The sequence below is a fragment of the Sesamum indicum genome, linkage group LG7 (assembly GCF_026168435.1).
Source record: "Sesamum indicum cultivar Baizhima isolate 11 linkage group LG7, ASM2616843v1, whole genome shotgun sequence".
Taxonomy (NCBI): domain Eukaryota; kingdom Viridiplantae; phylum Streptophyta; class Magnoliopsida; order Lamiales; family Pedaliaceae; genus Sesamum; species Sesamum indicum.
Genome location: NC_142663.1, coordinates 13,249,923 through 13,262,207, shown reverse-complemented (window position 1 = coordinate 13,262,207; position 12,285 = coordinate 13,249,923). Strand labels below are relative to the sequence as shown.

At 31.3% G+C, this 12,285-nt stretch overlaps 3 protein-coding genes across 5 annotated transcripts; 1 reads left to right on the top strand and 2 right to left on the bottom strand.

The window, feature by feature from the left end:
* Positions 1-712: 712 nt before the first annotated feature.
* On the top strand, positions 713-2,518 carry LOC105166751 (uncharacterized protein At4g00950). The gene is made up of 2 exons (XM_020695524.2): positions 713-1,476; positions 2,261-2,518. Exons 1-2 carry the CDS (start codon positions 823-825, stop codon positions 2,315-2,317), a joined length of 711 nt encoding a protein of 236 aa, XP_020551183.1. The 5' UTR covers positions 713-822; the 3' UTR covers positions 2,318-2,518.
* Positions 2,519-4,711: 2,193 nt separating this feature from the next.
* On the bottom strand, positions 4,712-5,836 carry LOC105166920 (uncharacterized). The gene is made up of 3 exons (XM_011086441.2): positions 5,757-5,836; positions 4,974-5,475; positions 4,712-4,864 (listed from the first exon to the last, which is right to left on the bottom strand). Exons 1-3 carry the CDS (start codon positions 5,834-5,836, stop codon positions 4,712-4,714), a joined length of 735 nt encoding a protein of 244 aa, XP_011084743.2.
* Positions 5,837-7,767: 1,931 nt separating this feature from the next.
* Positions 7,768-10,873, bottom strand: LOC105166752 (uncharacterized). 3 transcript variants are annotated; one of them, XM_011086218.3, is made up of 3 exons: positions 10,704-10,873; positions 9,112-10,062; positions 7,768-8,590 (listed from the first exon to the last, which is right to left on the bottom strand). In XM_011086218.3, exons 2-3 carry the CDS (start codon positions 9,960-9,962, stop codon positions 8,119-8,121), a joined length of 1,323 nt encoding a protein of 440 aa, XP_011084520.2. In that variant the 5' UTR covers positions 9,963-10,062; positions 10,704-10,873; the 3' UTR covers positions 7,768-8,118. The 3 variants fall into 3 exon arrangements, with proteins under 3 accessions (XP_011084520.2, XP_011084518.2, XP_011084519.2); XM_011086216.3 differs by having other exon boundaries at positions 7,768-8,593; positions 10,704-10,871; XM_011086217.3 differs by having other exon boundaries at positions 7,768-8,593; positions 9,112-10,054; positions 10,704-10,871.
* Positions 10,874-12,285: the final 1,412 nt, after the last annotated feature.

The following is a 12,285-nucleotide window of genomic DNA, read 5'->3' as shown; positions in this document are numbered from 1 at the left end:
AAATTAATGAAAAATGAAAGAAAAAGATAATGAATAATGACTAGGTTTACAAAAATGGATTTCTTCATCCCATAAGACATGGATGTCTGCACTTTTAGTTCCAACATCAGGGTCACGTGATTTTTTCATCTATTATTTGACGACAATTGGGTCGTGGTACTAAACGTTTTGAAAAAGTCTAATTTTTAAATCTTTAAAAAATATCACATAAAAACCAAAAGTATTAAACCCTTATTTTTATGAGACGAAAAATATAATTTTATCAGATGATTTATATTGATGCGTATAAAACTTTAGTAGAATTCAACATAAAAATAAATTGTATTATGTTAAAAATTAATTTTGATTCGATCAAATTTTATACACTATTAAAATTCTCGACAAATACTCATATTTTATTTTAATAAAATTTTGGCCCAATAAGACAAACTTTTTTTTCCCACAAAATAATCAATTAATAAATTAACTAGTTAAGTATTTATATCATCTTAATTAAGTCTTGAAAATCCCCTTTAATTCATACGTTTTATTTTTGCGCGCACATGATATCAACGGTCTGAATTAAACTATTTCATCTTCCCTCCAACCATCACCGTTGAATGTCCATTTACTCAAATTGACCAAATAATTAAATATGTGTGTATGTATATATATTTAAAGGTCATTATAGTCATTTAAGCATCACTAAAAAGATGGACACTTGGACTATCCGTTACTCCCCACTTCTTTACTCGTGAAGAGTTGAACCCAGGAGCCTTTTCATGTCCAACTACTATTAACTACCCCCACCCCACCCCCCAATCGATATATACAGAAGCATGTATGTATACATCTCCCACTGCAACAAAAAGCGTAGAACGAACTGATCAGCTCGTTACAATGGGCTTCGAAGTAGACGATTGCTACGAACCAAACTCAACACCCAAACTAACTCTGTCCAAACTCCCCTACTGCAAGCCAAGAGAGCCGCCGCCCCTCATGCAAACGCCGCCGCTCCGGCCGTCCGTTTCGGTTCCGTTCCATTGGGAGGAGGTGCCCGGAAAGCCTAGAGCCACCGGGGGGACGGCGGTGGAGACGCCGCCATCCTCGACCACGCCACCATCCTCCAAGAACAAAGCAGCGGCCCGGTGCTTGGACCTGCCCCCGAGATTGTTGCATGACGAGTCCAAGATTACCATTATGCCCTCGCCGACGACGGTGCTGGGTGGGCCGTACGTGGGCCGGTCTTTGTCCCTTGCATGCACTTTTTCTTTCCGAAAAGGGCTTGTTTCGGGCCGCGAGGAAGGGCTGAGGCCCGCAAAGAGGAGCAGTAAGAGGAACTTCGGGTCTGGGAGGTGGGGGAGCTTCAAGGACGAGGAAAAGTTTAGTAAGGGCAAACTGGACTTTTCACGTTCACTAGGTGATATTTTTGAGAGTGACAGGATCACAAGGGTTGGAAGGAAGAGGAGCTTCTTCAGCATCAACTCCAACCTGTGGGTCAGTTTCCTCTAATTTTAACTTTTATTTAATTTAACTTTACTTTTTCTATATTTTTTCCAAACTTTTAGATGTTTTTTTGGTACAAATTCTATTTGAATATTTTTCTACTATATGTAATTTAGTTGATTAAATATTAAGAATATTTTTTATTTAAATCAGGTTTAATCGAATCAAACCAATCACAGTATAAATATAATACATTTGCCATGCTATTGCTTATTTTTTCCGAACTATATTCCGTAAGTGTGTTATACTTGTTATATAATTTAGGTTCGATCAAATCTGAACTGGGTTAGAATTTTCTAAATATGAATTTTAAATTCGTTAATTAGTTCATACTCTAAAGATTATAAAAGTGAAAAAAATATAATTTTAGTCTTGTAAATACGTGGATGACATTTCAGTTTTGTACTAATTAACAAATTTATCCTGTAATTTTAAGATTTCGCACGATGAGGACAACATAAACTTTTATGATCATTTTAACAAATTTCGAGCATTTTTATCCTTAATGTGCGAAATTTTTAAAATTACAGAAAGAAATTTGTCAAAATAGATTGAAAAATAACTAAAATTACCAATCGACCCAAATTTACAGGACTATAATTACAACTTTTCAAATAAAAGTCTTAGGTTATTAATTAATTTATGTTTACTAAATTTGAACTTAATCTGAAAATACAATTTGCTTCTTCAATATTTTCACACACATTGTGACGTGTAACTGTGTGAATTTAAGGCCATTTGGGTGTCTATTTAAATGAATTTATGTTTATGGCAGGGTGACATTTATGCCAGCTTGAAGCAAGCGGTCCCATGGAGGCGTAGTCGTGATTAATTAGTATATATATATATATATGAAAACGTCCGTACCTGAAAATATCAACCTCCCTCGGATTGAATTTTCAGTCACGGACTTGCAAAAAACATCATCACATATTAATTAGCATTTTATTACTTTGAATTATATGTAGAATTTTTACTTATTTTGTAATTAGTTCAAATGAGTTATATATGGTATGTAGTTCTATTTTAATCATTTTAAATAAAAAAAAAAGAGATTATGTCATTTATTAAACCAAAAAAAAAAGATCATATATATATATGGAAATAAAGCAATTATTTATTTAATTTAATTAGTATGGGAATGGGTAGCTGATAATTAAGTGAGATGGTTAGCTATTGCTTTCTATGTTGAGTATGTAGTACCAAAGTTGGTGATCTAGTAATTATTTTCACATGAAATATTATTTGGTAAAAGGAGTAGCTATACATATATATATATATATGATGCATTATTATTTCATTACTACTTTTTATTTTTTATTTTTTTAACAAAAAAATACGTTGTAATAATTACAGTACTGCATATTTGACTAGTGATTTTTGGGTGTTGCGATTATTCAACTAGGGATCTTCATTGTCCTTTCATTTCTCTTCAATTATTCAACCACTATACTATATATGTACCTTCAAATTTATCACTTTTTGGAGGAAAAAACAGATACAATTATTTTTTATACTATAAATCATCGTAATTTATCAATAAAGTTTTAACTTAGTGGTTAAGATTAAAGTTGGGGTCCTATAAATAAAACTGTGGTCATGAATTTGAATTCCATTGGATGTCTTAATTTATGTGAGTTATTGTAATTTGTTTATTTTTAGACATACTGATGATCTATGGTTGAGTTGATGTAATTTGTTTACTGATCTTAATGAGTCATATTGATGTATTGATTAAATTAATATATTACTAACAATAAACAATCAGTATGATTCATAATCATAACCAATCAATACTATATACTATAGTCAAATAAAATTGATGTGAAAATTTAAATTCTGACCATGATTAATTAATACGCGTCAGGGTTTTACCTATGATCAAAGCCTTTGCTAATCTTTGTTGTACTTACAGAAATATTAGCTAATAATTATTGTGCAATTGTAGTTAATCAGCATTATTTTTAAGTTTTTATTATGATAATTAATCGTAATGAAAAATTTTAAAACCCAATATTTTTTTTTTAAAAAAAAACAATAAACATTGTGGGACATATAGGTAGATGCATCATCAATGAATTGCGAATTGGTCACGATAAAAAATAATGGACCTACAACATAGACCAATTACTCACACCAACCACCAATCATAATTATATTCATCTATTTAATATATATATATATATATATATTTATCAACTCCATTCACCCACGCTTTCAATAAATTTTATACGGAACACATAAATTATGAAATATTGAGCTTTTAATTATTAAACTATCCCCTCAAAAAATGTCAAAAAATAAAAGTTCAAGAGCACATACGAGAAAGTATCGAAACAAATTCCCTTCACAGAAAAAAAAAGTATCGAAACAAATTCAAGAGTAAATTTATATCAACACTCCTCAATGATAATGTAATTATAGAAACATTTCTGTTTTTTTTATAAAATTACAAATACAACTAAATTTAGGAGATGTACTTTTAATTTTATAAAGAGAAGGTCTGCTTGTGTAATTAGACCTAAGTTTGGAGGCCATTGATGTAATCTAAAGCAAATGGGATTGCAGACAAGAAAAGTGTCAAAAAAAAATAAATATTTAGATTCAGCAGATTACCGTAAGTTAGGAAATAGCAATTCGAGTCCTTTCCAGCTAATTTCGCTGAAAAAATTTTATGTCATCAGTTATAATAATATTTAAATTGAGGCTTTTGATGAATTTGATGATATGATAATTTAATTTTATTTTATTTTATTTACGGAGATGATTTGGCCAAAAAAAAAAACAAATAATTATGTAAAAAATGAGAAATGAGATGGAGAGCGAAGGAGAGGCTTAGAGCATTGAATATGCTATAAATAATTTATAATCCTAATAAATGTTATACAGAATATGCTGTTCAGATATATAGAGGGTACATGAATTACACTTTACCTGTAAAAAGCTATGGATCTGCCCCCCCAAATGGACATATATAATTAATATTTTCACTTTGACCCCAAATGGACATATATAATTAATATTTTCACTTTGACCCCAAATGGACATATATAATTAATTTAGGAAAGAAACCCCAAATGGACATATATAATTAATTTAGGAAAGAAACCCCAAATGGACATATATAATTAATTTAGGAAAGAAAATATTATATATAGAACAAGACATTCTATTTAATTTGTCCCATCAATGAATACATCATCTGAAGAACAAATATTTGTAAAAATTAAGGATGAAGGGACCTTCTCTTCTTGTAATTAGCCTTGAAGCAAGCTTGTCTCAACTTCTTGGTTCTTTCAGTCAGCTCCATTTCTGGTATTTTCTCCACCATCCTCTTGTGCTCCTCCAGCATCTCTATCTCATTTGTCAATCCCAATTCCTATATATATATATCATCAAATTTTCATTAATATTTTTATTTATATATATATATATATATATTTTGGGTACGACTATAGGGTTTAATTCAGGAAACGCTAATTATATACCTTAACGTTATGGATAAGGGACTTCAAGCTCTTGATCTTACGATGAGGCCATCGCGTGATGTTAAGCTCTCTGCATCGTTTCTTGAGGACCGTTAGCCCGACGTTCAGTTCTCTTGCAGCCACTGTTATTGGAACGTCGAAGTACTTTTGAATTTCTTCTAGTTTCAGACCAGATGATTTGTGCCTTCCGCTTCTTCTAAACTCCATATTGGTATCGGTCATAGTTGTTCCTGAACTAGAACTGTATGTCATTTTAGTATGATGAGTACTGTCATTGTTGTTCATGAGAACATGATTCTTGATGTCCGAATTAGAGTTGGTAATGCTGATATGATTGTTGAACGAGGGTTGGTCGAAATCCCACAATCCCAACTCTCCAAAAATCTCTCCAACATCATTCAGATCATCATGGGGAGTAATCATACCCATCAATGGAAATGGTTCGAATTCGAGCAAACTAGGTAGACCTAAATTGTAGCCCTCCAGTTGTTGCTCCCATGTTCTAACAAAAATAATTAGTCACAAGAAACAAAAAACTCATTCTTAGTAATGATATAAGTACATACATTTCTTTGTACAAAACTCATATTCCAACTCATTCACAACAACAGAATTATGTGGGGCCCACATATAATCCACTCGAATTTCATACGTACGTTTCAATATATATATATATATATCTGATCAGCAACTATAAATGAACTCAACCCATGTCCGAACACAAAACCCCCAAAAATATAAATAGGAAAAAAAAATCAAGAATTAGCAAATTTGATTAATTACCCAAAGGGAATTGGTTCTCCAAAGAAGAAGCAATCATCTTGGTGGTGATTCTCCAACTTGAGTGCAGCTGTGGAAACCATATCCACATGAAAAGGGAAAAATTATTAAAAAAAAAAAAAAACAGAGTAATTTTTGGAAAGGGAGGATGAGGAAATGGGGAATTGGATTGTGGGTATTATTATATATAAACAAGAGATTAAATAATAATTAATGTGAAGAATTAAGAAAGGGATTGAAGTTGGTGCACACGATTATGGGAGTTACGATAATTATAATGATGATGGAGGACACTTAATTAATATGGTGTATTAATTGATAACAATTACCAATCACTAAAATCATTCATGTACCTATATATATATATATATTTGGTTTTATTAATTATGTTCTTAATCATCATAGATACATCTCCACCTTCATTTTCCAATTTTACACACGCCACCCCCATCTTTTTACAATTTTTATTTTTATTATTATATATTATTTTGGGTAACTGAACTAATTAATCATACATTAAATTTCAGGGTGACACGACGATATTTTTCGATTATCAGTGTAAAAATTAATATATATATTTTTTTATCTACTTTGTTGAATTTGCATTTTTAGTATAAGTACGTAGATATAGTGCTAAAATTTACATAATGGTCAAAGTGATGGAAAAACAAGGTACATTTAGAAGAATGAATTGAGATTTAATTTACACATATGTAATTTGATTTTTGTTTAATTACTATATAAAAGAAATAGCATGTTACCCTATTTAACTCATCATCAAATGCTATATATATATATTTGTGATATTATATTTTTCAAATCATATTCCCATAAATAAGTTGTAGGTTATGGGTTCGAGCCCCATCAAATTTGTAGGTGTTTATCATATTTAATATGAATTTGTTGTAATATCAATTTATTATACTATAAAGTTATTAATTAAATCAATATATTTATAGTCAGTTTATTAATATTGATGTAATAGCAATCACGTTTTTGTTAAAGAAGAAAAAAAATAAAAAAACAGTTGATGCAAGTTTTACTTATTGTAAATATGATAGGTACAATTAACATAAATTTAAGGCAACACCAGTAATAAAATGGGACGACCAAACGCAAACTTTGATGATTGATGCAATACATACAGTTCCAAAAATATCGGAGACCATGAAAAAATATAGATTACTGGGAAAAGTAATCAATATCAGTGATAGTGAAAATAGGGTAACATTGTAGAGTGTACAGTCTGGATTTTTGGGATTTCGTAGCCATCATTATTACCGGTATTAATCAGTCAAAACGTGGTATTTACCCTTTAAAACCCGCACCTAAATTTCTACACCATTCTCACTTGGGGCTAGGCCGAAGCCCAACCCCGACATTCAACTTAGGAATAATTATATTTACACTGATTTATAATTTATTTATATAAATTATTTTTAATTTTTGAATAATTATATGTCCACTCAAAAATGCAATATTATTTATATAAATTATTTCTACTTTCGAAAAATTATATAGACATTCTTAAAAATATGAATATTATTATACAAATTATCCTTACTTTTTGTCTATTAGGGATGATTTTAGTAATCATGCAAAAAGTAAGGATGATCTTTTATAGACAAATCATAAATCATGAGATATAAATGTAATTATCCCATAAAGTTATGAGTTCAAAACTCCATCCAAATTTGAATACTATATTATTTGATATTATTAGTTAGTATATTAATTGTTATAATTGTCAATACCCGAATCATGAAATTGATTTATTCAAAATATATATATATATGTACGTGGGAATAATTAATCACAAATTTGGAAGCCTTTCTTAATTATTTTCTTAATTTCTTTTCTTTTTTATCCTTTTTGGTCAGCATTTAACATAGGATGTAATGCCATTTTCTTTCAATTATAATATAGTATCTTGAGTAATCATATGTCATTGTAGATGCTATACAACGATTAATATGAGTAATTGGTATTTTCAACAGAACAAAGCGACACAAACTGCTACAACTTACAAATTATTCATATATTACAAAAATTGTACATTTACACACCACATTCCACAAACTTACACGCACTAGAAGACTAACTGTAAGTATATGTACAGAACATGAGAACTACCGACCTGGGAAGCAAACACCAATTTTGTAGCCAACTTCTACATACTAGTTCATTCTTATATCCACCGAGCATGAGACACAAAGTGGTAAGGATTAGGCCACTTCAACAATGAAACCTATATTTTATCCACATGTCGTGATCCACACCTAATCGTGTTTTCACACCAGGTGTATGTAAGATACATATATAGACGTATAGACATATATGTATATATATACATATATATTTAGGTCTAGAAAGCAGGGAAAAGCCAACCAATGGTCCAACCAACTAGGAAGCCAGCACCAGCAAGACTCAAGCCTACTGCAAAAGCAATGGCGTATTTGTTTATATGACATCTGTGTTTGCCCAGCTTCTTTTTCGGGCCCCTAGCTCGGTTCCTCCTTATAGTCATATTTTTGCTTCGGATAGCTGGAGGGGTAAAAGAAGTGAGCTGATCTCTGCTCCTAAGATGAAGGCATAATGTCTCTAGCTGCAGCATGCGGAGCCACTGCCTATAAGCAAAGAGGCACGACGCCTGCTGGAAAAAGAGATTGATGACGTGATCCTTCTCATCACAGGCTTCCTGTGCCAACTTCTCAGCCTTTCTTGCACGTGTTTGAGAGTGGCAGAGCGCTTCTAACAACTCGGTTCTGCTAAGATCACCACTTCTTGGTTTCTGGCTATATGATGAATCCACTTTGGCCGTATTACAACTGTCGCTGCTGCTGAAAGTAGAGGATGTACGGTTTGTGCGTGACTTTGATCAGGTGAAGTTAACAGCTAAATACAAACTACAATTTGTCAACTATCACAAACAAGCATGTACATAGCACTCTTATCAGTTCTGCACAAGAAGAAGTTTGTGATCTTTTATTTCATTTAAAAAGCAGAAATGTTTAGTCCTCGTGTGCTGGATATTTCTAGAATTTACCCAAAGTAATGTATGTCATCATGTCTAGGACCACTAGGACAGTACTGCAATTCTATCAATGTCACCAGTCAAAAGGAACAAGATCTACAGCACGCCTGAGCCTGACTCACAGTATCAAATGTTTACTTATGAATCCTCAGAAGAATTGCCTTTACTGAAGCTTGAAACTCCCACTTCCAAGTATTTCCCATCAGAAGATGAAAATTGAAATCAATTTCTGGAGCATCATTTTAATGGTTTATTATAATTCCTAATGAAGTAAAACATGCTTAAACTATCACGTGAAATGCAAACTCCTAATTAGAGCAATACCTGAAAGTTCCCTCAGGGTCTTGCAGAATGGGCTCCATTAGTCCTTGTTTACCCAGTGATTTATCCATGCTTAATGAAGCAAGATTTCCCTCAGTACAATCAGCCATATAAGAGAATTCGGTATCTTCAACTGAAGCAAGATTTGCTTGAGTAGAGTCAGCCACATGCAAAAGCTTTCTCTCTTTATCTCTAAATTGTCCTTTAAATTGATCAAAGCAATTTACACATTTATCGGAAACCTTCTCAGAATGCATGGATTCAACTCCTGGATGATCATGATCTCTAATGTGGCCAGATGATGTCTGAGAAACCAGGGATGCCGAATCATATTTATCACCTGCATGCCACCATGGTTCAATCTTTTTTAGTCCAATCCATTCTGAATCCATATCCGAACAAAGCTTCTTAGGCCGTTCAAGGAGCAGGCAAGTGCAAGAGTCCAAATCTATCAAATCGGCATCTGAGAGTAAATCATCTTTAATTGTAGATTCAAATTCTTGCAACCAACTACCCCCGTTATTTTTTCCTAGAGAATGAAAATGCTTTAACGGCATATGTGCACAAAAACCACCATGATTTTTTGGAGAATAACATTCCTCACTGAGTTGATATACTCCACTTGCTTTTGCATTTCCATCAACAAAGCCAGTGCCCAATAGTGTGACCTCCGCATCCAACACATTTAGCTGGTCTTTCCCAAGCCCTTGATGGTCTAGCCACCATTTTGCATCACGTCCCAAACCCAGAGTTGAAGAATTACCTTTACAAGGTCTGTGATCGCGGAAGAAACTATAAGATCCATCTACCGACTCACTAGAATTTCCACCAGAGTCTGATTTCAGCGTAGACATGGAGCCGCAAGCGAGCAGAAAGTAATAGTTAGCAAGTTACTTCAAATCATCCTCCTACTCAGCGGTAGCAATCAGGTCATAGAAAATATGATCTGGAAAACTGGCAAAAAATGTTAAACCCAGTGGAGTAACAAAGGGTCTGGCACGTCACACAAAACTGAAAGATAATGAGGTCAAGTTCATAATTTTCAGATTTTAAGGCAGAAAATAACTATCAACTATGAGATACTTGCAACATGAATTCACTTCTCGTACGTCTATATGCAATAGATAAAGAAAAAACAAAGGCTAATACCAAGATCTTAAACAAAACTCACCAGGAAAAAAACTATCAATACAACTCAACTCCACTAACTCAATGATTCATTCAGCACCAACTCATTACGTAGCTTTCTGGTATTCTAACTTTGTCTAAAATCTTATTATTACTGCAAAATCTGGATAACTAAAAGAATTTTTTTTTTTAAAGGTCATCATTAAGCGCAGATCTATACTATTTCTGCAAAACTATCTATAACTTGATACTGCAAGCGAATCCACATAAAACTTTAAATCAGCAAAATTTCCAAAAATCAGTAAACATATAGTAATATCTAAAACTAAACCGATCATCCGCAGCACTATATCTAAAATTTATTAAGCCGAACAAATAAGCAACATTCAGTTACAGATCATACGTACTTGAACAAATTATACAAATTTTAGCTATAAAGGCATAGAATTCAAATATTCGAGATATACCTGATCGGATTACTTTCCTATTTTCATTTTCATGTCGTCGAATTGGAGAAGTTTGGGAACGAAAAAAGTTCCTTGTCAAGGAAGTGTGGATTGAAACTGCTACAAATGAAGTTTCAGTTCAGTTTTGATTTTATCCCCTTTTTTCTCCTTTTCTTTTGTTTCTTTGTGTGACTGTTCCCATTACCTGTAGAAATGAGAAACTTCTAATCGCGTTTTCAGCTACGCGACTTTAGCTAAAACACATGGAAGTCGCTTTCCTATTTCAACTTATCAATCAAAACTTAAATATCTAAATTTTTACATGCACAAGAAAATTTAGGTGGCATTTACGTATAGATTAAAGTTTCGTTTTCAAATATATTTTGATTATTAAACATTAATCAAATTTATAACATGTTTCTAAAATATTATAAAATTAAAGATTCGTGTCTAAAATATATTTTGATTATCAATTAAATATTAAAAAAAATTATATCATGCTTCTAAAATATCATAAATAATATTATAAAAATTAAATATTCATGTCTAAAATATATTTTGATTAATTAAACATTGAAAGAATTATAACATGCTTCTAAAATATTATAAAGAATATTATAAAATTAAAGAAAACATGCATAATAATAATTTTTGTAAGAGTTTTATTGTCATAAATGCTTGTAATTACTCATTATTTTTTTATTTTTCAAGTTATAACTAATTATAAGATTATATCAACATCTCAATAAATTTGACAGTACATAAATTTTAATCAATACATTAATATATCTATAAACAATTAAATAAATTAGAAAAAATTGTATTTCACATCCCACAAATTTGTACTTTTGCTATTTTGGTCTTATTGTTTTAATTCACTACGTTGCATCCTACAACTCCAAAAAAAAATTATAATTTTGATCTCAAACCTTAATTCGACGGTAACAGCACGTGCATGGTACAAGTTCTAAGTCTTTAGAGGAATTAAGATTGTTTCCATAAAAAACTTAACAGAATTATAAGACTTGGAATTAAAATTTCAAATTTTTTAGAGTTCGGGATGCAATGTGATAATGGGACTAAAATTGCAAAGAAACTAACTTGTGGAACATAAACAATAGATTACAATAAAATTATAAGCCCACGTAAAATTTGACAGATTACACATATTTTGTAGAACTCGAATATATGACATCAAACTTATTTACGGGACCTTATTAGTACAAGGTATGATTCTTGCTTTGTGTTCAAGAGGTTGTAATTACTGATTATTTAAATTCTTTTTTAATTATTAATATTATTTTGATACTTAGGTATTTTGGATTGAATGACAATAATTACCTTAAAACTGAGAAAACAATTATGGAGTGAGATGGACAGACAAAATGTACAAATCATTCACCAAATTGGCATTGACGTATATAAAAAATATAAGGAGGTAAATTATTGTATTTTAGAAATATAGAGAGATAAATTATTATTTTTTTTTATATAAAAGGTAATTTACTCATTTGCAATATCATAAGGGATTGCTTGCATTTTTTCTCTTAAATTTCGTTACTATTTAAACTTACAAAAGTTATTATAGTGATAAAATAAAGAT